At 37.6% G+C, this 24457-nt stretch overlaps 1 protein-coding gene across 1 annotated transcript in view; it reads left to right on the top strand.

Moving 5' to 3' along the window:
• pmepa1 (prostate transmembrane protein, androgen induced 1) overlaps nt 1-23712 on the top strand; it is a 76846-nt gene extending 53134 nt beyond the window's left edge. Inside the window, 5 exon segments of the mRNA XM_020927423.2 lie at nt 10214-10368; nt 14646-14693; nt 16217-16527; nt 19782-19956; nt 19958-23712. Of these exon segments, the coding sequence (XP_020783082.2) occupies nt 10214-10368; nt 14646-14693; nt 16217-16527; nt 19782-19956; nt 19958-20086 (818 nt within the window). The 3' untranslated portion in view covers nt 20087-23712.
• The last annotated feature ends 745 nt before the right edge of the window (nt 23713-24457 follow it).

The raw sequence follows: 24457 nt of genomic DNA, 5'->3' as shown, positions 1-24457 counted from the left end.
ATCGGGCGACATTCGGAGTCCTGACGATGGCGTTTCACCGCTGCTGGTATCGCGGCGATTTTAGCGAATTTGTATCAAGACGCGCGTTACTGACATTTGTACCAACTAAAATATTACTATTCTTTTTCCTGTAATGCCGAAAGCAACACTAATCACGATTTACCCCTCATGATTCAATATATCCCGATATATCCGGATACTAAAACAAAGGAAGATATATTTTGACTTATCACAAATTAGGTATAATATTTTGGTTGAGTAACATTCACAAAAACACATCTTAATCAAGTCCAGTTAATTTAATTTTTAAATCATGAGAACAGTAAATTGAACTCATGAATTTTTAATGAAAAACATGACTTAGATAAGAACCGTGCAATAAAGTATCGCGATATATCAGTGAATCGATATTTTCTTACACCCTTACTATAAAGACTATTATTATACCATACAATCCTGATATAAACAGTGTTTATCTAAGATTTTGCAAGCAACACTTCACAATATATATATTTTTTTACACCTTATTTAGCCTTCAAATGTTCAGATCAATTAAAAATATAAATCCATGAAACAAACTCCAGCCCAGTATACTGATTCTGTTGCTTTATAGTAGTTTCCATAGTACATCTTCACTTACAGCACAAATATTAGCCTCTGTCCACGAAGCTAGACCGAAGATGCCCCACTTTCATGATTTTTCTGTGTCACTTTGGCGTTTTCTTGAGTTTCAGTGCAGGGGCAGTGGAGCGTGCTTTGTCCTGGAGGAACTTTCCCACAGACGGATGCCATAAATAAAAACATGCAGTGAAAGAGGAAGTGGAGTCACTTGGGGTTAGCAACTAGTCATGCGATTACGGATTTAGTCAAATGATCTAAACACTGGTGTACAAAAATGTTAACTATAAATATGATCTTTTTATTTATTCATTTTTGCATCGTTGGAGATCATTAAGAAAGTGTTTTTTTTGAGCTGGGAATCTTACAATCTTTCTTTTTTTTTTTTTTTTTTACACAATCTTGGAACAACATTATCAGACTTTCTAAACAGTGGTGGTGGAAGTACTCATTTTTCAGTAAAAGTACAAATACCAGAGCAAAAATTAGTCATATAAAAGTAAAAGTATCACATGAAAAAAAATCTACTTACGTAAAAATATTAAAGTACGTGTTTAAAAATGTACTTAAGGAATAAAAATTAAAAGTATTTTGTGCAGATTTTGAGATCTTATATAAATATACATATGCATACACCAAGTTGGTTGAAGTGTCTTGCTTAAGGACACAACAGCAGTGTGCAGTAGATCAATTCCATTCAATCTTTATTAAAAACACATAAGATCTGGTTCATAGTATAACAAAATAAGAAGAATAAAAAGAAAGAAGAATAGTAAAAAAAATAAAAAATAAATAAATAAGAAGAATAAAAAATGTAAATATACTTCGAGGTGAATCTGATGAAGCTCCTGAATGAATGATTTGGTTGCACAGATTCATGGCTCTGAACATAAATGAATAAATACAACATCTGATCGTGACAACACAGAGTCTCACATCACAGTTTACAAACATTGTATTGGCGCTACAGAACCTCGGCACTTTCAGGCCCTGTTTACATGTACATGGGAATTTTTTAAAAACTGAGACATTTCCCTTCTTTGTACCCGTCTTTTAAACACAAACAGTGAATTCACCTCTGAAAATGAATATTTCAAAAAAACTCCGGCTAGAGTGGAGATTCTAGAAAACTACGGTTTTGATGAAGTTTTAGGAACTGATGCACCGAAAGTGCGACAAATGTTTCCCTTTTGTTCTGATCATGATGAAGCATTCAAAGCAGCAGTCGCATTTATTTTGGGGCAAACACTTTTCATGTGTTTGCATTTGCACACACAGCTGAGTTTCATATCCATGACCAGAGACGAATGGGGCTCAGAGGTCAGCAATTTTGACACTTCTTTAATATGTCTGCGGAGAGGCGAGCTCGCTCAGTAATGCACGTTTTTCAAGGTATTTTGGAGTAATAGTAGCGTGATTCATCAGCCGGTTTCACTTTGTAGAAACTGTCTGACCTCGCAGCATTAGGATTCGTTCACTTGACGGTAGACGGGTACTTTTTTTTATTTATCCAATTGCTGCTACTTGGTCATGATGGTATATTAAACTTTTTTCGAATCTTGTAGGAATAACAATAACGTCTTTCCCCTTGATAAAATTCAACAAACTTTCTCTTTGTTCCGGCTTTAAATCCTTGATCTCGGGAATCATTGCAAACACAGAATATATCTCTCTTTGTTGATTGGTTAGTGCCCGAACTTGCATTTCCGGGATTTTTGTGAACCGTCTATTTTATTCTGATTCCTGACCTAGTCCCTGGACAGAAATGACATTGAGCGGAGGCACTAGGTGACGCCAGCCTGGCTAGAGTAATACTTATAACTGTAATGAAGTAAATGCTACAGGTTTGAATCTAATCCAGACTAGTTATGATGGTGCTCGATCCTGTATTTATGCAGGTTGATGTAAATGAAAGCTTTTTTGAAAATGATGCAACGTGCATGATGTTATTTTGGAAAACAGAGGGAAGTAAATATTTGATTCTCAACATACCCGGCTCTGTTTAAAAGTAGCCTCAGTAATATTCTCAAAAAGTCATTATAGGCCACTGTCAAACTCAGCAAACTCTTTTCCTTATAGATGCGCCAGTGATGCGTGGTTTAGAAGGGCGAGCAGAAACATTTGAAAAGTGCAGTTTGGACACATGGAGAACTTTTGGACGAGCGCACTGACCTGACTGTGAAGCCTACACTGCTGCCTGTACGTGTCTGTGTCATCTGAGAGGTCACTGGTGACATAGTGTCCAAGATATTTAATCTCTTCTGCGAGTCGGAGGGCACTCCCGCACACAGAGAACACAGGAAAAGATCGACAGCAGCCCCGCACCTTGTCCTCCCTGCAGTTTCTGATCCTTATTCAAACCAGGCCCAACCCTGCGTAGAACTTCTGACATCAGACGAGATCGTGAATTGGGCATTCTCAAGGTGGAATTTTTTGGATGATTTTCTATAGTTGAGGCAAATTTTAGTTTTGATTAAAGAATGTGTTAGTTTTAGAATTCAAATCTTTTCAATTAAAAAAATATAAATCCATGATGAATCCTTCAAGATAATTTGTGTTTAAATGTTAATACTCAAAGTTTCCACCTTAGCTAAAAGAGTTTCTGATTCCATTTAGATCAGCATATAATTGACATCACAGTGAACAACTATTTTTAGTGTTCCTACTATAAAAAAACACACAGAATATTTAACTTCAAAGCTCCAAATGAATGGAACAACTTGCCCTCCTCAATCCAATCAGTTACATCGATCCAACATTTTAAGGCGTCAATCTTCAGATACTTACAAACATCCTGCTCCTGTTTTCCATAAAAATACACTTCTGTTTTATGGACTTTCTGTTGTACATAGAGTTGCTTTTTTCTTCAATAATTTACAAATATTGGTGTGGAAATGATAAAGTCAGAGAGATGTATGTCTTAGGATCCTGTATTGTATAGTGCGAATGTCGTCCGTGTGTTGTGTGAATGTTTTCTTTGTGTTGTGTTTGCCTTTTGGTCTTTCTTTCTTTTCTATAAATGCTAATTTTGTACATGACTTCAGAATCCTTTCCAAACGAGAAGTTACATCTCAAGGGGCTTCCATTATACATAAAATAAGATAAAAAATTATGAAGTCGTGAAAAGCTAATGTTGTTTAACTAACATTTTGCCAGCAACTACATTATTTACCTTTTATTTTAAGGGCTAATATTACAAAAAATTGCCTCTTGTGAGCTTTAAGTCATGTTGTAATGTTGTTATTTCCTCAAAAACACCTGAAGTTGTGTTTTGTTTCATTCACACATGTTTGAGTATCACTTTATTATTAGTCTGTCTGCATCTCCAAAGCTCAAAATGCTCCATTCCAACTTGTGATGTCATGAAGTTAAGAGCTACTTTTGACTTTTTTGTTCAATTCCAGCACAGGAATTAGGGATGTAACGATATTAAAATTTCTCTGTATGATATTTTCACGATACGTCATTTCACGGTATGTTTATTTTTTCCGATATTTTGTGGACGCTTACAAAACTGCGAGTATGGTACTTTTACCTTTAACTTGTGATGTCATGTAGTGGTAGTTTTCAAGTTAAACAGCTCCTTTTATTTTTTCGATGATCCAAATGATTCTAGTGAAGGTTTTGGAGTTTAAAAACACAGCGGAGGACTTTCGGCATTTCCAGAACTCAGCCTAAACATGTTGGATTTCTGTGTTAAACATGCGTGAATGAAAAAAGAAACACAGCTCCAGGTCTGTTTGTGATGAGAAAACAACATTATAACATAAATAAAACAGTCTACCCTGGGCCCTTTAAAGCCCCTATAGTCTGAATCACCCAATAGTCTAACCTGGCGTTTTGTCTCTTGCTAATTACCCGTCTAGAGTGTATGTCTGGAAGTTGTCTGGTCCAAGTTTGCGTTTCTCTTTCCCACGTATTTTGGCTTGCCCCATCTGTCTGGGACCCCCCCGGGACCCCCCTTCTTTTACGGGACCTCCCATTCAAGCCTTTTGTACGTGGGGGGAGTTCATTGGGGGTCGCTCAGCTGTTCCCGTCCATGGGAATTTGCCTAAAAGTCTACGGCAACTCTTGGCTGCCTTCAGAATAGAGTGTGCCTGGACAAGGACACACGGCGCGTAACTTCGAATATGTAGACTTAATCATAGCTTTAGTCGTTTTTTTAGTTTCTTCGTTTCGTTTTTTTTTTCGTTTTTACCAAGTGCCTGGAGATTTAAAGTGCCTATAACAAGTTTGATGAGTGGATTTAAAAGGAACAGCTTTAGAGAAACGGGATATTTTTTTTCATCAGACGCTCAGAGACAATGCAGCCTCCATCAGGAAGCCACAACCATGAAGACTGTGTGCCAACGCAACTTTGTGGTGAGTTCAAATACGTCAAAAAAGTCAGTAAAAAAGGCATTGTTTGATATAGAAAATGTAGTGCGTATCGGCGGCTTCGTTATCAACAAGTTTTAGCTGATTAACTTTCAGTAACAAGTGGTTTCACAAGTAAATTTTTCAGATTTGTAAATATTTCGAATTTTTTTTATTACATTTTCTGTTTTTTATGATGTGTACACAATATTTTGCTAAATTTTTTGTTCATTTTTGGTGACACTACTTCTTTTCAAGTCATAATTATTTAGATATTGTCTCTTTATTGCTTTTTTTAGTTCCAGGATGAGAAAATCAAATGGCAAAGCAACAACATTTTTAAATATATGAACATTTTTAAGTGTAAAACTAACTAAAGCTTCTGTACTGTTAGAAAGTCCACATATAATACAGCATTTGCAAGTAAAATTTGTGTGCAGACAGTTTACGTAACTGTTAGTTTTCTTAATATTCAAGGAACGTTTTTGAGGAAGTGTGCCGTATGCAAAAAGCAGCTTTGTTTTGTGTTTTGTTTTCATGGGGAAAATTGTAATTGCAAAACTTTTCAACACTCTAAAACTGTTAAATAGTAAAAGCTGCTACTTAAAGTCTAGTGCAGCAGGAAATGTTTGGAAAAAGAAGCCTCACCTGCATAAAAAAGGTGAGGAGATAGAATTTTTATCTGTATTGTGGTATTTATTATAAACTAACAGGGGCGTCTTTAAGGAGGGGGTGAACGGTGCTGTTTATCCGGGGCCCAGATCAGTAAGGGGCCCTTCACAAAATCTGTAAAAACATGTAATATGGGCCCACCAAGATCCGAGAATTTTGTACTACACCTTCTGTACACGTCTTAATTATTTTACTGTGTCAAAGGTTTGGACAGATCCTCCAATGAGCTCTTAGTACAGGAGTTTCTAATCTGTTTACGTGAAGTTCGGCTGAAATACAGTGATTTATTTGTGAACTATAACTTGACAATAAAAGTTATAATATTGGATCTACACTGAAATACAAAAATAGATCAGTTAAGCGGAATTTGGTTTAGTTTTAACCATCAATGCCAAATAAGGTCCATGTATGTTTTGTCATTGGCGTAGATACGTAGGTTTTTAGTGAATTTTACCATATTTTCAGTAAAAATCATGCTTGAAATAATAAATTGCTTCAAAATATATCTGGAAATACATCAATTATACACTACAAAAACAAAATAATTGTGATTAAAACCTAAACATGGAGAGTATTTTGATGCGATTAGCTTTGAATTGTGAAGTTCTGCTTTGAAATTTTGCTTCGTCAGTAAAATCTACTAAATTCATTCATTTATAGGCAAGGCAAGTCTATTTGTATTCGTAAGTTTGTTTGTATTAGTACACAAAGTAATTCAAAGTGCTTTACAGAATAAGAAAGACATTAAAATCACAATACAATACAAACAAATCCAAACATGCATACATCATACGACAGTACTTTGTACTTTTTATATTTATAATTGCAAAGAACTAACCTTGTACAGTATTTGACTGTACATGTTGATATAGTGTTTTGCATTGAGTCCCTATAAAATTATTAAAAAGTAAACTTCATATTAGATTTTCATAAGGCTGTGCAATTAATCGAATTTTGATCACAATTTCTACTTGTTAGTCAAACAATCTCCAAACTCATATAATTGAACTGAAAAAATTTAAAGCTTAACAAAGTTTATTTTGGGATATTTTTTATATAAACAAGTATATTTATTTTATTTTTTAATTGTACATATTGTAGAACAGTTGAATATATAGTTTATTTTGGATACATTTATGTTTTTCTGTGTCTTGTGTATTTTATTCATTTTATGTTTTATACATCGCAAAAATGCTCATATTTGTAGCCCATATTTATTTTCAATTTGGAAGTTTTGCTTAAATTATCAATAACAAAGTGAGAGAAAGTGAAGAAATGCAACGTGTAACTAAAAAATAATAATCGTTTGAATAATCGTGATTTCAATATTGACCAAAATAATCGCGATAATGATTTTTTCCATAACCGAGCAGCCTTAGATTTTCATTTTATAAGCTTTTAATTGTGAAGTTGTACTTTTGAAACTTTGGTTTAAAAGTAAAATATAACTCAATCATATCAATAAATGTCTAAAAATGTATATCTAGGGATCATTTTTTGCACTGTGATCTAAGCACAATAAGTAAATACAAAGAGATATGCTGGAAAAACCATATCTTCTTTAAAAATTTGTCAGTGAAAGTCTGTGAAGTAGACCTCATTTGCAAAGAACAGACATTGTGTAGTTTTCCAGACTACAGCAGGCCAGTCTTCATACATATTGATATAGTATTTTGCATCGAGTCCGTGTTTAATGAAAGGAGGGGTCAGCTGACGTCTAGAATCGCAGTTTCACTTCACCATGTCTGGCTCGCTGTCTGTCCAAACCCGTCTGAAGAGGAAGAGGTGCGGCAGGAGGAAGGGCTAGACGTCTGACTCTGCTGCGACCTCTGACCCTCAAAGCCCGCTCCCCCCCCCATCTCACCCCATCTCACCCCAACCCCCCCGGGCCCCTGGGGACAGCCCGGGGAAACCCTGTGGAAATGTGCGTGTGAATGACGGCTCTAAACAAAGGAGTGTCTGTCCCGCACGTATGAGGAGGACACTGTCTGAGGATGACATTATATTCTTGTCTTTAAAAAAAAAAATTGGCATTTTCACGATTTTCTATCTACAAAATTGTCACTACACTGCACTAAAATTTGTTTGCTAAAGGGTTTTAAAGAGGAACATCAACTCTGTGTCTAGTTGTAAATTTTGGAAACCTTTAATTTTACTTTAGACGTTACAGTATTTTCATATTTAGTTGAAATTAGTGGATTTTTAGAATATTGTTGCTTTTATTTGAGTAAATTTCTGAATTCTTTAGTTCTTGACCTATTGTGTTATGATTGCATGTTTGAAATATCTGCAAAAACCTTGATATGCAAAGATATGAAGATGTAGGCAAGTTTTGATGAGTTTTAGAGCTTATATTGTTTTCAAAAATTGCTTTCAGTGTGCGTTTTCTTGAACTTTTGACATAGTAGACTTTTAATCTGTGACATTCTAATTTCTTCTTTCATCCAAAGTCCAAACTCTGTGAAGATATGTAGGTCCAATCTAGTTATTTTTTCCACAGTGATGTAATTAAAAATGTATTCAAACTCACCCATAGCCTTTTTAATTTTATTTTTTACAAATATTTAAGGCAGCTGTGTACTCATGTTTTGCGTTGTTATCTCTTTGTGTTTTACTTTTTAGGCAGCAGATTCACCCAAACTCCCGTGCTGGGGTTTGAAGGCATTAGTACAAACTGTTGTTGTGTTCTTAGGCAAGACACTAGGGTCGGGTATCATTCAGAAGTTGCCGATACGATACATACCTCAATACACAGGCTACGATAAGATACATACAGTGAATTTTTGCTTGCTGGCAGTGACACAGTGACACTAAAACCACAAGTTCATATGCAACACATTCATTTTTACTCATCAAAACAGTGAAAATGTCAAATGTGTTGCATAAATGAGTTTCCTTCCTCTGAACAAGGAACAAAACTGTAGCACTGTAACAAAATGATTTAGTAAAATGAACCAAAAAATACTCTTGGCGATATATCGGTACAGCAGCCCTCGATTTTGATGCTGTATCATCACATTAAACGATACGATATATTGATATTTCAGTATTTTTGCACACCCCTACAAGACACTCACATTACCTAGTGTAAATATGTGTCTACGAATGTTGGTTATGTTCAGAGGGACTGATGGCACAGATTGTCTGTCCCGGGGCAGCTGTGGCTAGAGGAGTAGCTGACCACCATGGTGTGTGTGACTGAACAACTGAACTGAAAAATATTGAAATATCAAGATATCGTATTGTTTAATGTGATGATATATTGATGATCGATATTGTGGGCTGCTGTATCGATATATCGCCATCGCCTTGATTCATCAGTATTTGCTCAACCCTCAAGATTAGTATCAATATTTTGGACACTTCTACTCTTGAGTTCTCTGGTCAAACACAGACGTCACTACTTGAAAGCGCTTTTTTACGGTCTTGGTCTCGTCTCGGACTCGAACGCGTTTGGACTCTGTTTTGTCGCGTCTCAAAGGTGCTTGGATTCGGTCTTGTCTCAGTCTCGATGGCGTTTGGTCTCGGGCTTGTCTTGTCTCGATCTCGAAGTCTGACACTTGACAAGTTTAGTTTAGTTTATTTATTTAACGAGACAGGGACAGTGCACAATTTACATGAACCTTAACAGGAGAGATGCTTTGTTCAAGGTTGTAGCACCAGTTCTGATTTCCACCTGTCGTCGCTGGGCAGGTTGATGTTACAGTTCATAAAATCCAACATATGAAGAGAATGTCTTTATAATGTCCGGAGTGCGATCATATTTCATTACGGCCGGTAAATGTGCACAGGCTGCTCAATATCACTGCAAAACCAGTAAGATAATGTAACTGTAAATGTTATGAACTTGAAAAAAAAAACACTTGATTCACTTTGAAGTTGTTTTCTGTAAAGTACCAGTGGAAGCGGGATTAAAGAAGGGGTTTTCAAACTGCGCCAGGGTTTAAAAAAGGGAAGTGTTTCAGTGCAGTACAGTTTGCTTGGCTTATTTTAAGCTTAAATTAACATTAATCAGATAGAATGGAGACAGATTTATAAAAAAAACATTGAAATATATGAGCCAAAATAACTGTAAGATAGAAATAAAAGTCGAAAATGACAAAGATGGTCTTGATTTGATCTCGATTGGCTGTGGTCTTGGTCTTGTTTTGACGGTCTTGGTCGGTTTTGACCTTTAAAAGTCTTTGTCTTGTCTCTGTCTCGATCTTTAAAAGTTCTGGCCTTGTCTCAGTCTCGATCTTTACAAGTCTTGGTCTTGTCTTGGTCTTGTCTTGGTCTCGATCTTTAAAAGTTTTGGTCATGTCTGTGTCTCGAACTTTAAAAGTCTTGGTCTTGTCTCGGTCTTTAAAAGTCTCGGTCTTGTCTCAGTCTCGATCTTTAAGAGTCTTGGTCTTGTCTCGATCTTTAAAAGTCTTGGTCTTGTCTCGGTTGTGACCTTTAAATGTCTTGGTCTTGTCTCAATCTTTAAAAGTCTTGGTCTTGTCTCGGTCTCGGCCTTTAAAACTCTTGGTAAATGCGTTGAACTTTGTCTAACCTTCTTGTGTCTCTGTGTGTGTGTCTCCTTTAGCCCAGCTGGAGTTTGTGCAGATCCTGGTCATCGTGGTGGTGATGATGGTCATGGTAGTGGTCATCACGTGTTTGCTGAACCACTACAGACTGTCGGCCCGCTCCCTCATCCACAGACACAGCACGGAGCGGAGGCGGCACCAACCCCTCGCCAACGTAAGACATACAAACCTGCAAAAAACACTGAAAAAAGATACGAAACATGTGGAAATTTATCTTCTTGTGACATTTTTCCCATGTTTAAATTTAGCTTGGACCAAAACAAACCAAAAAACTAAACATCGCTGAGTTACAATCTGTGTATCATTTGTTCATTTGTTTTTCAAAATAAAACCAAAAATAATAAAAAGAAAAAGCAACTATTTTCTTCATTATTTGTCGCCAAAACCAAAATGAAAAAACGGATAATGATGGTAATAAAAAATGGGTAATAAAAACTGCAATACTGGACTTTTGCGCCGCATACGGAACGTACCGGGTCTGAACCAGGACTAAGCCAGAACTAAGCCAGGACGGACCCACGTAGACCGGACAGAGCAGGACTAAGACTGGGATGAGCCCGGGATCAGGATTCGAACTGAGACCGGGACTGACACCAGAACCAGGTCCAGGACTGAGACAGGGACTGAGACCGGGACCAGACCAGGACTGAGACCTGTTTAGTCTTGGTTTAGTCCTGGCTTAGTCCTGGTTTAAACCTGGTTTAGACCTGGTTTACCCCTAGTTCAGTCCTGGTTCGGTCCGTATGCAGCGCAAATGTCCGGCATCGAAAATAGTTCTTTTTTCGTTTTCTTATTTTTGGTTTTATTTTGAAAAACGAATGAGCGAATGATACAGATTAATCACACCTGTTGAGAAGCTGTAGTTCCAAAATGTAGTGCAACAATGACAGCAAAATTTTTTAATAAAAGAGTAATAAATAATAAATTGTGAGGTCAAAATTGCAAACTGAACTCTGAACTGAATAAAACATAAAGTCTCATCTTGTTCTCATAGTCAGATCCTCTTGGAAATTGTGGAGAGAATTATAATAGCAAATCAACGAAATAACACTAGTTTAGACCTTTACAATGATCTACAATGCATTAGATTCTTGTGTAGGTGTTTCTGCTCCTGAACATGAACAGAATCCAACTATTAAAATATAAGTCTTTCAGTCTGGAGTCTTTCAATGCTTGTTAGAAATAGTAAATATTTTTTTCCCCAAAATTATTCAGTCCCCACACTATGACTGAACTTTTGAAAAATATTTATTTGTGAACCAGAGGTGGAGAACTTGAGTCAGACTTGAGTCACTATTTTTTAGACTTCACTTGATAAAATGGACCAAGACTTGGGACTTGACATGGACTTGAAGGTCAGTGACTCGGGACTTGACTTAGACTTGAGGCCTGTGACTTGAGAAGACTTGATTAGTACTTTTAAATCTGAATTCTTCCTATTCTGACCATAAAGATTCACTCTAAGATGTTGTCAAAAGGAAAAAAGGTGTGACATTTTTACAACTCTTTTATAAATACTCATATATAAATATTCTATGATTTTTAAAGTACAATTTCTAAATCTAAGCTATATGTGGTACTTTGGTTTAAAGACTTGAAATAATTTGAAGCTCAAAGCAGACGACTTGGACTTGACTTGGACTTATGGGCCAGTGACTCGAGACTCGACTTGGACTTGCCCGTCTTTGACTTGAGACTTGACTCGGACTTGAGGTCAAAGACTTGAGACTTACTTGAGACAAACACTTGGTCCCACCTCTGTTGTGAACTTTCTGACAAGCGGCAAAATTTGAGTATTTGCTTTAATGATTTAATAATATTTTTCAAAAATCGTGTCTAGAAGAATGAACAAAAACACTGAAATGTGAACGGAAGCGAATCACATTTCTGAACATGTTTGTACAGATCTGAATTACAGGGTTTGCAGTTTTTATGCAGAAACAGACAGGATATTTTCATACTATAACAATATTACTTTTTATTTATATAGGGTTTTTCTACTACTACTACTACTACTACTACTACTACTACTACTTTTTCTACACTTAAAGATACTGTACAAAGAATACAATTAAAAATAAAAGGTAAAAAAAGGTAATCAGATAAAAATATAGGCATGATTTAAAAGCAGTTTAGCCATTAAAACAGTTGTAAATACAGTTTCTTGTAGGTGGAGAGTTTGGTACAGTCACAGATTTTGTTGTTTGTGGAGGAAATTATGGTACTTCAAAAATGCAGCCTTTGCGATTTGCTAATTACAACCACTCAAATTGCAATTTTGATTTGATTGTGATTAATCTTGCATCCACAATTCCTCTGTGAATGTATTAATACGTTGGACTGAAGCTATTTTTGGCTTGAAAACCAAGTCTTGGAGACACTTAAACCAAGTGTTCTGAGCTCATTGCCAAACCTTAAATAATTATCATAATGTTATGTTCTCGCTGGAAAAAGATCTAACGAGCTGCAGTTACAAAAGTATTAAAGGGCCCGTTTTACAAAATGTTCTGATTTATGTTATAATGTTGTTTCCTCATCACAAACAGACCGGGAGTTGTGTTTTGTTTCATTCACACGTTTAACACACAAAAACTGCATATTTAGACGGAGTTATTCGCCAACAGAAAACACCCAGTTACACCTTGTGATGTCATTTGGTGATACAGGAAGTGCTCCATTGGGTTTTTAAACTCCATACACCTTCACTAGAATAATTTGGATGATTTCAGCCCCGGAATCGCCAATCTCCACTGAACTAAGGGCCTGTTTACAAAAGAACGCTTGCGGGTAAAAACAACAAAATATTTTATCTGAAGTGCCTTTTGTTTAGAGCGTTGGTGTCAAACTCAAATTCACAGAGGCCAAAATTAAAAACTGGGACTAAGTTATGGGCCAAACTAAATATTTAAATGGAAAATTTCAGCAACATCTGCATTTTTTCTCTTCTTTCGAGATATTTAATGCTAAACCTTTTCTAATTAAAATAAATGTTTAATAATAGTTTTGCTTAAACATTGAATCCAGAAAAAGCGTAATATAAAATAATAACACAAGTTTTAAATAAATGATGTATCTATAATCTATCTGTAGCCGGCGATATGATATGAAATTGCAGACCAAATACAATTATATCGTGGGTCAAATTTGGCTCCCAGGCCTGAGTTTGACATGTCTGGTTTAGATGGCGATGGAGTTTTTGAATCTGAAACCACCCTCCAGAGTGGAAAAGTTGAATACTCTCCGCCATAGCGTTTCCGTCTACACTGCCCAAGACGCAAAGCTCTGGTCAGATCTGCTCACGTCGCGTACGAGTTTATGCCGCATACGTACAGTACGCAGAAACCTGACAATTCCACACACTTTTGCATCACCGTATGCACGCAGATTTCCTCCCGAAAACGCTTGTCTAAACACGGAATAAAAAGTAAAGACGCGGCGCCACTTTTGCGTCTTCTGTTCAGACCGTCATCGTATAAACATAGCAAAAAGGTAAAAGTTAAGTTGTTGTTTCAAGTTGTTAACTTGAAAACCACTGCTTCATGAGATCACAAAGTGGAACGGAGTGTTTTGAGCTTTGGAGCTGTAGACTAATAATGCAAAATTACTCAAATTACTGTGTGAATGGAACAAAACACAACTCCAGTTAATGTTTTCGATGAGGCAACAACATTGTAACATGGCTTAAAGCTCACAAGCGTCAGTTTTGCACAATATAGGCTCTTTAAAATATTCTAAACGCTGACTCATACATTCTTCTATAATAATTGACTTTAACATTAGCAGACAATAACACCAAAAGAACCTGAAATTTTTAACAATCAACAATTCTGACAGTTTCACAAGCCTGGCTATGTAAAATAAATTCCTACGTAATTTCACCCTAAAACCATTACCTGTATAAGTGCAGTTGGCTCCCAGACCCGTCCGACTGGTTTTTGACTTCATATGCAAATACTCTGGCCGACTTCCAGTTTCATTAGTGCTGCATGAATGGTTCAAAAGATCAGCTAGATGTCTACTTTGCACACCTGATCTGAAGATAACATCTGGCTGGAAGTGGGAGGAGTAGACTAAAACAGGGCACGAGTTCAAAGCAGTTTAGACGTTAGACTTAGGCAAACTTTGTTGATTCACAAGGGAAATTATTTGGACACAGTAACTCACACAACACAGTATATTATAATAAAAAAGAGCAAAAATATAAATGGTGTAAGTTCAAAATAAGTAGCAGAAATAACAAAAGAGACTTGTGCAAATAAGGTAGAATAATATAAATAAATTAAAATGTAGTAAAACAAGTATATCTCAGTTGTAAAAAAGAGTTGTAAGGAGAAAACAAGTTTTATAGTTTTCTAATTCAGTTCCAAATGTTGCTCCAGATAATGTAAAAGATTCAACTGAAAGTGAATGAACCCATGTGATCTTTTACAGGAGGCCGGTCTGTGGTCCTCAGAGGGGACAAACGTGCCCATCAACGAGGTAAGTTGAACATTTAAAGCAACACAGTGTAACTTTCTGGAAGCGGGGCCTCACCTGCATGAGTCACGGAATTAGACAGATAAAATCTTAGGAACATTCATGTACACGGACACGTTTTATTTTCATACTGTGTAATATTACCGGCCAGGTTGGCGCTAAATAGTGCCTCCGCTCAGTTTCATTTCTCTCCAGCGACGAGGTCATTAATCGGAACACACTAGACGTTTTGCAAGAACCTCAGACGTTGTAGACCGCGCACCGGCCAATCAGTGAAGAGCTGTGAAGCCATGACGCCAAACTCAAGCGCCTGTCTGGATCCCTTTTGTGGGGAACCAGTCATAAAAATTGTCGTTGTGTCCTTAGGCAAGACACTTCACCCACATTGCCAAGTATGAAAGTGGTGTGTGCGTGAGTGATGGTGGTGGTCGGAGGGCTCACCATCACCGGGTGTGGAGGAAAAAGAATAATGAATCTATAAATGCTCTGTAAAGCGTCTTTGTGACATATGTCTGTGAAAAACGCTATATACATAAAGACTTGCTTACTTACCAACGGTAAACAAAGCGGTCGAGATGGATTTAGATGAAGACAGACATTCTGTGTTGGCAACGATTCCCGAGATCGAGGATTTAAAGCCGGAACAAAGAGAACGTTTGGTGAATTTTATCAAGAGGAAAGACGTTATTGTCCTTCTTCCTACAGGATTTGGCACATTACATACGTCACGACCAAATAACAGCGACTGGTTAAAAATTCCCCGCCTACCGTCGAGCGAATGAATCCTAATGCTTTGAGGTCAGACGGTTTCCATGAAGTGAAACCAGTTGATAGAATATTATGGTCAAAAGAACTAAATTTCCATGGAGACAAGCAGGTGCAGGCCTTCTATCAGTCCAAGTAAAAGTCAGGTTTGTGGAGAGGTTTTTTATTGCAACAAAACATGCTTTCGTTTAGATTATATTTTGGCTAAAAAGTGACTTAGATTTTTGCTTAAAATGTGTTACGTTAGCAAAATATAAACTACTGCATTCGCTCAAAGTCGCCCACAACACGCCCACACGATGTATACCAAAATATCCAACATTATTACAAACATAAAAAGCAGAACTTGTTTTGTGGTACACTAAAAAAAATACATACGCGCTTTAGGGTTGTCAGAAGTATCAAAAAATCTAATATTAATCAATACTAAAACTTGTATCGAAACAAGATTGTCATTTGAGTAGGTATTGATATTAAAAAAGTCACATTCACAGACAGAAATGAACCTTTCCTGAAGTTTTAAAATGATCTTGAGCTTTATTAGAAAAGTATAAGAGCACAGAGACTAGTATCAGTGGTGATTTCTCTTGCTTCCGTAGTGGTCCTTGTGGTCTTAAACTTGTAAAGACTCAAAGTAAAGACAGTAGACTTTTAAAACAGCTAAATGTCAACGTTAACGACAATTGCAGACATTTAAAAAGACGGGTTAATGACAGGTCTTCACATAAAGCGCGTCTAACCGTCACATTCTTGTCTCCCAGCCACAGGTGTACAGCGCCCGGCCCCCGGACAGGCTGCAGCCCTCCTCGGTGCCCACGCGTTTCCAGTCTCCGTACGGGGCGAGCAGGTTCCAGCCCACCTACCCCTACCTGCCCCGGGGCGTCATCGAACTGCCCCCCACCATCGCGCTGTCGGACGGGGAGGAGCCCCCGCCGTACGCTGGGCCCTGCACGCTGCAGCTGAGGGACCCCGAGCAGCAGAGGGAGCTCAACAGGGAGTCGGTGAGAGCGCCCCCTAACCGCACGGTGTTCGACTCGCAACTGGTGACGCACGGCAACTGCACGCACAACAGGTGAGGAAGAAAGTGTGATAAAACTGATAATAAACTGGTTTTATATTGTGACTTTCATGGTAACACAAAGGCACTTCACAATAATGTAACAGTAAAACACGGAGGCAGAGTAGCGACCAAGTTGTTTTTTTTGTAAGTCTCAAGTCGGAGTCAAGTCCTAAGTCAAATACAGGCAAGTCCAAGTCGAGTCTTGAGTCACTGGCCCTTAAGTCCAAGTCAAGTCCAAGTCGTCTGCTTTGAGCTTCAAGTCATTTCAAGTCTTTAAACCAAAGTAGATTTTTGCCATTTATATGACTTTTAAGATAAATTGTACATAAAAAAATCATAGTATATTTATGTATGAGTATTTCTAGAGTATGTAAGAGTTGTAGGAATTTTAAATTTTTCCTTTTTAAATGTCTTGACAAGATCTTAGTGTGAATCATTACAGTGAAAATAGAAAAAAAAATCTGATTTAAAAGTGCTTCTCGAGTCACAGGCCTTAAATCCGAGTCAAGTCCAAGTTACTGACCTTCAAGTCCAAGTCGAGTCCCAAGTCTTCGTCCATTTTGTCAAGTCTCAAATCCTAAAAATAGTGACTCAAGTCTGACTCAAGTCCAAGTCACGACTTCTACAAGTATATATTAAGGAGTGTGACGATGACAATTGTGTGAAGTGTGATATATTTAGGATTTGGAGACGATATAGATGTAGTGTGATTAGCGCCGGGTATCAGTAAGAAGCTGCCGATACGATACACATACCTTGATACATAGGCCACGATACGATACATATCTCAATACGGTTCACTTTCGATACGATATATTTCAAATCGATTTGATATGGCCAGTCATGGCTGTGATACTAAAAGTCTTTGTTTAACCACTTCTTGTGCAAAGTCAATTTCAAACACACACATTTTAATCCTTAAAATAGTGAATTTGTTAAATGTGCTGCATAAATGAGTTTCCTTCCACTAAACAAGCAACAAAAACAGTAGCGCTGTAACAAAATAACTTAGTAAAATACACCAAAAAATACTCTTGGTGATATATATCGATACAGCAGCCCACGATATCGATACTGTATCATCACATTAAACAATACGATATATTGATTTTGATATTTTTTTGCACACCCCTAAGTGTGATACTTTTAAACAACATAATAAATAAACATAAATATATAATACATTGAAGAGTTGTACCTTTAAAAAATCTGCTCTCTACAGCATTAAGAGCTGAAAAAGTGACTTAATTTAGTATAACATCATGTCGGGAGAGGTACTGCATCTATGTCTATGGGTAAATGTTCAGCAGTTACGTATCTGAATGTATCGCGGTGTCAAAAAGCACGAGCTGCGATAACTTCACAGAACACTTAAGTGATGAGTTTGTATCTTTAAAGCGTCATATCTGTTATTTATTCAAGCCTCTTCACCTCCAGTGATAAGTCAGTAATTATTGTGTAACGCAGACGCCGGTTTAGCGCTGGGAAATGGCATAATAATAAAGTTTGGCACCGTTTTGAACTCTTGGCTTGAAGATGCAGCCGAGTGAATATTGTAAACAAGTTCTTAAGACTCACAGTTAAACCCTTTGATAATTATTGCAGTGTTGTGGTGTTATTGGACAGACTTCTTACGAGCTTCATTAAAGTATTCCTTGACGACTCGACCTCAGGAACAGGAATTATAATTATGGTGACTCTCATTTTGTAAATTCGCCCAATTAGTATTTCCATAACTGCGGTTAGCTCCCACACCTGCCTCACAAAGCGTGTTTACTTTGCGAGCCTGTGAAAATGTGGATCTGACGAAGTACCACAAGAGACGGAAGCGCATTCTTTCTCCTTCTAGTAAAGAAATCAGGTGTTTCTCGAGGTGCACTATGTAACTTTTCTGATAGAGGGCCCGCCGGTTGCTTATCTCCACAGATATGTCATTTCTTTGCCTGCAATGTTCCAAAATTTGCATTAAAACTTAGAAACCCCCATAGAGAAAAGCAGAAAATACCACCAGGCCAATTTACAGGTGAGATCTGCGTGGAGATGACGCAACTCAGAGCAAGAATTCATGTTTTTAAAGGTGTTTTTGAGCAATAAAAACAACAATAAGCTGTAGTTTAAGCCAGATCTGTGGAGAATTGACCCAGCTCACGTAGGCCAACATTTATTTTTTCAGCAATAAAAACACCTGTAATTAAAATAAATGGAGGATAGATTCATGTCGTACGGTGGAATATTCCAGTTAAGGTAAAGAAAAAGATTACATAGTGCACCTTTATGTCAGATGCATTTATCAATCAATCAGCAATCAATCTTTATTAATAGAAACTTTAACAACACTCAAGGTGACCAAAGGGCTTTCCATTAAACTCAACACAAGATAAAAACATGAAAAAAACAAACAAAAAAAAACACAAATTCTTCAAAGGTTTAGGGGCATGAGATGTAGATATTGTCTCAAATACAAAGCTGAAAAAGTGGAAGCACTGAGAAATGCAAAAATAATTAAAAGCCTTTATTATCAGTATTGTTTTTTTTTTTTTTAATTTCAATTAAGAATGAAAAACAATAAAATGGGAAAACAGTTAATTATTTCATTATTCCACTTTAGTTTAAAAAAGACAAACAAAACAAAACAGAAAAAACAAAAAAAGAAAAAAAAACAAATAACACCAATCAAAACCACTCTATTTTAATAGATAATAAACAGTGCTTATTTTAATTTGGATATTTTCTTCTCTCTGGTTTATTTGCCCCAGAAATTCTGTTACTAGAAGGACTTACCTGAAAGCTCGTCTTCTTTTATAGGGATGCGTTTACTTTCATGTCCTAGAAAGTCATTATTGAACTCATTTTATTGACGAGAAACAGGAAGCAGCGATAAACTCTCCTTTGTTCAGTTCACACCACAGAATTATAAAAAAAATTGTTTTAATTATAGATCCATGGTTGACACTGCAGCAGAACTTCCGGGGCAAATAAACCAGAGAGAATAAAATATCAAAATTAAAACAGGCTGTTTTAAGACTTGTTTGTTTGAGATAAACTTTAAATTAAATATTGGAAAAAGAGGTCGAAATCAGTTTTTTTGTTTGACACAAAAACTTAAAAATAAAATAAACAGTTTTTACATTTTATTGTTTTTCGTTCTTAATTGAAATTCAGAAGAGCAAACGGTACACGGACCATTACCACATGGCAGATGAAGTAAAAATCACGAAACGCTAAAACGCAAAAACACTAATTTGTACCTTTGTGTTGTGCTACAGTTTGCAGTTACCGCCCCCTAGTGTCCACTCCGGCATGAGCGTGATGGAAGCACAGGAGTCCCGCCAGCACAAACACTCCAGCAGGGTAGACGGAGCCCCTCCCACGTACAGCGAGGTCATCATCGGACACTTCTATCCCCCGCCAAATCTACCGGCCAATCACAATCGAACTGCTAACCCCCCCCAGCACCAGAACTGCCCCCTCCCCGCCACACTCCCTCATACACGGCCTGCTCCGGGGCTCCACGGACCAACGCAACAGCAAGAACAGCAAAGAGAAGCCCCACAAACCACAAAATGTCTGAAAGGAAAACGAAAGGAAGGAAGCGAGGGAAATCGAGCATGCCGATTGGCCGATTCCATGGAAAAAAAAATAAAAGCACTTACGTCGAACCTCGGATGGTAAATGTGGCAAAACGGCGCCCCCTACCTTGCCGCCACCTTCTTCTTTATAAATATTTACCTGTTTTCATTCCTATCATAGCGAAACGTTGCAATCTGTCTACTCTGTCCGGCTGTTTTCTTAACGATAATCTCCATTTTGCTGCTTTTGAACGCATTCTAAGTTGCAGTCCACGGCAGCGGCTCCTGGCTGACTTTTTAGCACGTTAGCGCTTCCAGTTTAGACGTAGCTAGAGAAGTTGTAAAAAATAGCAAACTAGATGTAGCAAAAGTGCTGAAAGTCTTCCCAAATGGAGGTTCTTCCCACAGTCTGCGTAAATAATGGACCAATGAGACAAATGCAATGTTCTATTCTAAGTTCTAAGTTCTATTGAATGTCGGGAGTCGATAAATCCGAGTCAGTTCTCCCGACTTTTGTTGTAGATTCGTTCCATTGCAGCAGTTGGGGAAAATATGGACGCCCGAGAAAGTTTAATGTCCGACCGACTAGCCCGAGTTTGTGTTTCGGAACCTCGATTTGATTGCACTTTTTCAAGGTGGAGGTCGGTTTTCCCCAAGTCCCAAGAGCAACAGAATGCAGCATTATAATTGGCTTGTTAAAATCAAATTGTACTTTTTGTAATTGCAAAAATCCTAATTGATTTTTACATCGAAACTATGGATATTTCTGCTACTAACATGTGTAGCTGTATATCTCATTAGTTAAAGGGTCTATATTGTTGTTATAATGTTTCCTCATCAAAAACATACCCGGAGTTGTGTTTTGTTTCATTCAAACGTTTAACTCACAAATCCAAAGTTCTTCTCTCAAATTCTCTCTCTTTTTAAACTCCATACATCATCACTAAAATAATTCAGATAATTTCAGCTCTAGGATTTACAATCTCTACTGAACAAAAGCCCCGTCCGCACTAGTATGTATTCGAATCGTTTTCGTTGTGGATGCAGTGTTCGTTCACACTAATCCGATGGAAAAATAGCTCCAGCTCCCACAAATTTGAGTAGGGATCTGATCCGGCCCTGTGTGGATGCCTGAAAACGCTGATATGCTGATGTAGGTCTATGCACTGCGAAGTAAAGAGGCTAGAACAGGCCTGTCCAAACTATGGCCCGTGAGCCAAATGCGGCCCTCAGACAATTTTTTCTTGGCCCTCAGGCTTCCAGGTGAATTGGCCCAAAATGACCTTGCTTCAATTAAAAATTAAGTTTTTACTCAAAGTTGTTTGAAAATCTCTCTTGAGAAATCTAATATTTAATATTTAGTATGTGGTTTTAAGGATCTTAGCATAAATAAAGACTGATGGCTCATTCTAACGTGTTAAACATGTACATATTTCAATTCTTCACTGTATTGAGCATCAGTCTACAGCTCTTGATTGGCCCTCTGCTTTATTTGTGTTTAGATTTGTAGCCCTTGATGAAAAAAAGTTTGGACACCCCTGGGCTAGAATATGTGTCCATTCATATATACGGTCTGTGCGTACGACCTGCAGACGTATAATCTCTGAAAAGTTTACGCGATAGACGCACAGAACAGACTCACCATCAGCAGAACACCCCTCTGTCCCAGAAAGAACACTCATATTCCACTGAGTCGTGTCCTTTAGTCCGACAGAAGCTGAACCGCATCAGCGCACAATAACGAGCTGTTTTTTTTGAGCTCTCAGTTTATTCAAAATATCCATGCAGTTTTAACTTTAATTTCTGTAAAACGTAAACAAATATGCTCAAAGCTGTGTGGATAGAGAAGGCTTGCGGACACAGAAACAACGTGTCTGGACACAAATTGTTTCGGTGATACGGTGAAAACTACAGAGTTTCTCAAACATGTGTGAAAGAAACAAAACACAACTCCATGTTTTTGAGAAGGTAACAACATTCTACCGATCTACCAGTAAATTTTGTGTCATATAGGACTTTTAAGATGATCATAATAATGCCTTTGTAGGATGTATTCAGTAGCGTCGCCGGTTAGTATGTGGCTACAGATAACTGCAAAAAAAACCTCCCTTACTGACGACAACACCGTCCTTTGGTCCAGTATTTTCACTCAGCCTGTGCCCACGCCTTATTTCGACCAATCGGAGCCGCCGCTGTATAAATTCCCAAGGAAGGTTTGCACAAAACTGTTCACCACAGGGGGATAAAAGTGAGATTATGTAAAGTAGGCATATTTTTCTAAACTTTGCTTTTCTATGTCGTAGTTTTAGAAGAGAAAATCTTGTAAGCCATTAGCGTTTACGAGCTCCATACATGATCGACCTGCTCTGAAACATGTATGCAAGCCGAGAGAAAGCACGATTAAGACTTATTTATAAAAATGCTGAAAATGTTGCACTATTTTTCGCACGGATTTGACGAGAGGCAGACTTATTTCCGAAGGTGTTTCACGTTCTTGCCTTGACCGCGAGCCAGCAGCAGTGCACAGTATCTCAAAAGTTGGAATCCGCGATGTTATTTTTCTAACCGTTGGAAACGAATCCGCTGGTTTATGCAAATGTAAATGAGTCCCAAGCATGTTTTCGTTTTCCAACTTTGACCTGAGCGCCTAATCAAAAAAAAAAAAATCTCCAAAAATCTCTTAACCATGTTTTCATTTTCTAGACTTGAATTAGCCAATCCCAAAGCAGGCTCTCACTACCTCGACCACGCAGTGAAGCGCATCTTATGAGTTAATCATCGTTTTCTCTTTTTTTTTTTTTTTCCACATCGAACGAATGTCTCAACCAATCAAGACGATGTGTTAAGTTGTAGCATTTAGTTAGTTATTATTAGTTAGATAGCGTTGTATTTGTTTTGTTTGTGGGTATCATGAAAGTGTGAGAGAGAATTGGAGTAGGATTATGAAAAGCCATTTGGTTCTCAGGATCAAAATACGACGCGATTGTGGCTGTGCACTGTTGCTACGGCAATTCACAAATGTCCCAAAATTCACCTGGTTTCACGGCGTTTCTGAGCACTTTACTGCAGCGGGAAAGAGAACGCAATCTCGATTTCAGCCATCGCCAGACCACGGCATAAAAAAAAAACAAAAATAACAAAAACAAAACTCCGTGAAATGGTGGAGTTGAAAAGTTTTAGAGCTTGATTTTAAAAGGATGCAAATAAAAAATGCTACGAAATTCAAAACGAGAAAAATACTGTGATTGCGGAAATAGCATAGCACATTTGTTGTCACTGGAGTTGGCTTTGGGTGTTGGAAGTGTCCGGCCCAACGGCACAATTCCAGTTGTGCGTTCAGGTGAGGTTTAAACCAATTACCCTCTGGTGGCTGGGCATGCTTATTCAACTACGCCACTGTCACTTGGAAATTAGTGTTGATATGAAATAAAAGATGAGAAATTTGATCTAAATTTATATGCAAAAAAAAAAAAAAACCACAGAAAAAAAACATTGGCAATTCATCTTAACTAGAGTTGTCAAATGCCTATTAAAGTTGCACTCTGTAACTTTTTGGTTGGGAGTTCGTCACCTGCTTGTTTCTATGGAGACGTCATTGCTCTGCCTGGAATGTCCCACAGTATAGCATTAAACTTTACATGCTCTACTTTACATTTATTCAATTCAATTCAATTCCAGATGGTTTTATAGCTCAAAGTATCAAGAAAAACATGCGTTCTGACTGTGAGTGGGCTCGCCTCTTCCCAGATCTGACCTGTAACTTGCTCTAGTTTGGTCTCCGTGACGACAGAAAGGTTTAAAGCCATACTGTGAGACATTCCAGACAAAGTAATAATATCTCTGCCACGAAAAGCTTTTGACGGACCCTCCACGAGAAAAGTTACACAAAGGATCGTCAAATTGAAATCTCAAATTTTCAGAATATGAGCTGATTTTTCATTCGCCCATTATGATTTTTCATTAGTAAAATTATTTGTGCGTTGGCAGCGTCGGGCGAGCTGTTGAAACTAGGCACATTGGAGTGTTGACAAATGACACAAGTGTTAATAGCAGCTCGTTCGGCGTCATCGCTTTTGAAATTTAGCCCTAAATCGGAAACAAATCCACCATTCTGTTCAACTTCTCAAACTCCTGCTGAGCTCAGAGCACAATGTAATGTCCAGTCTTTATGCAACAGCGCCCTCCCCAGGAACCAGACCAAACTACACCCAAAACTCCAGCCTGAGAGGAGAGAGTTAAGGCCAAAAAATGAAAAATTAATCGAAGAACATGGTGAATCTTTATGAGAACTTTGTCTTTACTTTAAAGCGTCAACAAGTAGCTGCTAATTTTTAAACAAAATGACAAAATCAATAAAAATATATATATGAATA

This window comes from Boleophthalmus pectinirostris, unplaced genomic scaffold (assembly GCF_026225935.1).
Source record: "Boleophthalmus pectinirostris isolate CB_2022bp ecotype Guang Dong unplaced genomic scaffold, ASM2622593v1 HiC_scaffold_3, whole genome shotgun sequence".
NCBI classification, from domain to species: Eukaryota; Metazoa; Chordata; class Actinopteri; order Gobiiformes; family Gobiidae; genus Boleophthalmus; species Boleophthalmus pectinirostris.
This window is presented reverse-complemented; position numbering and strand designations above follow the sequence as displayed.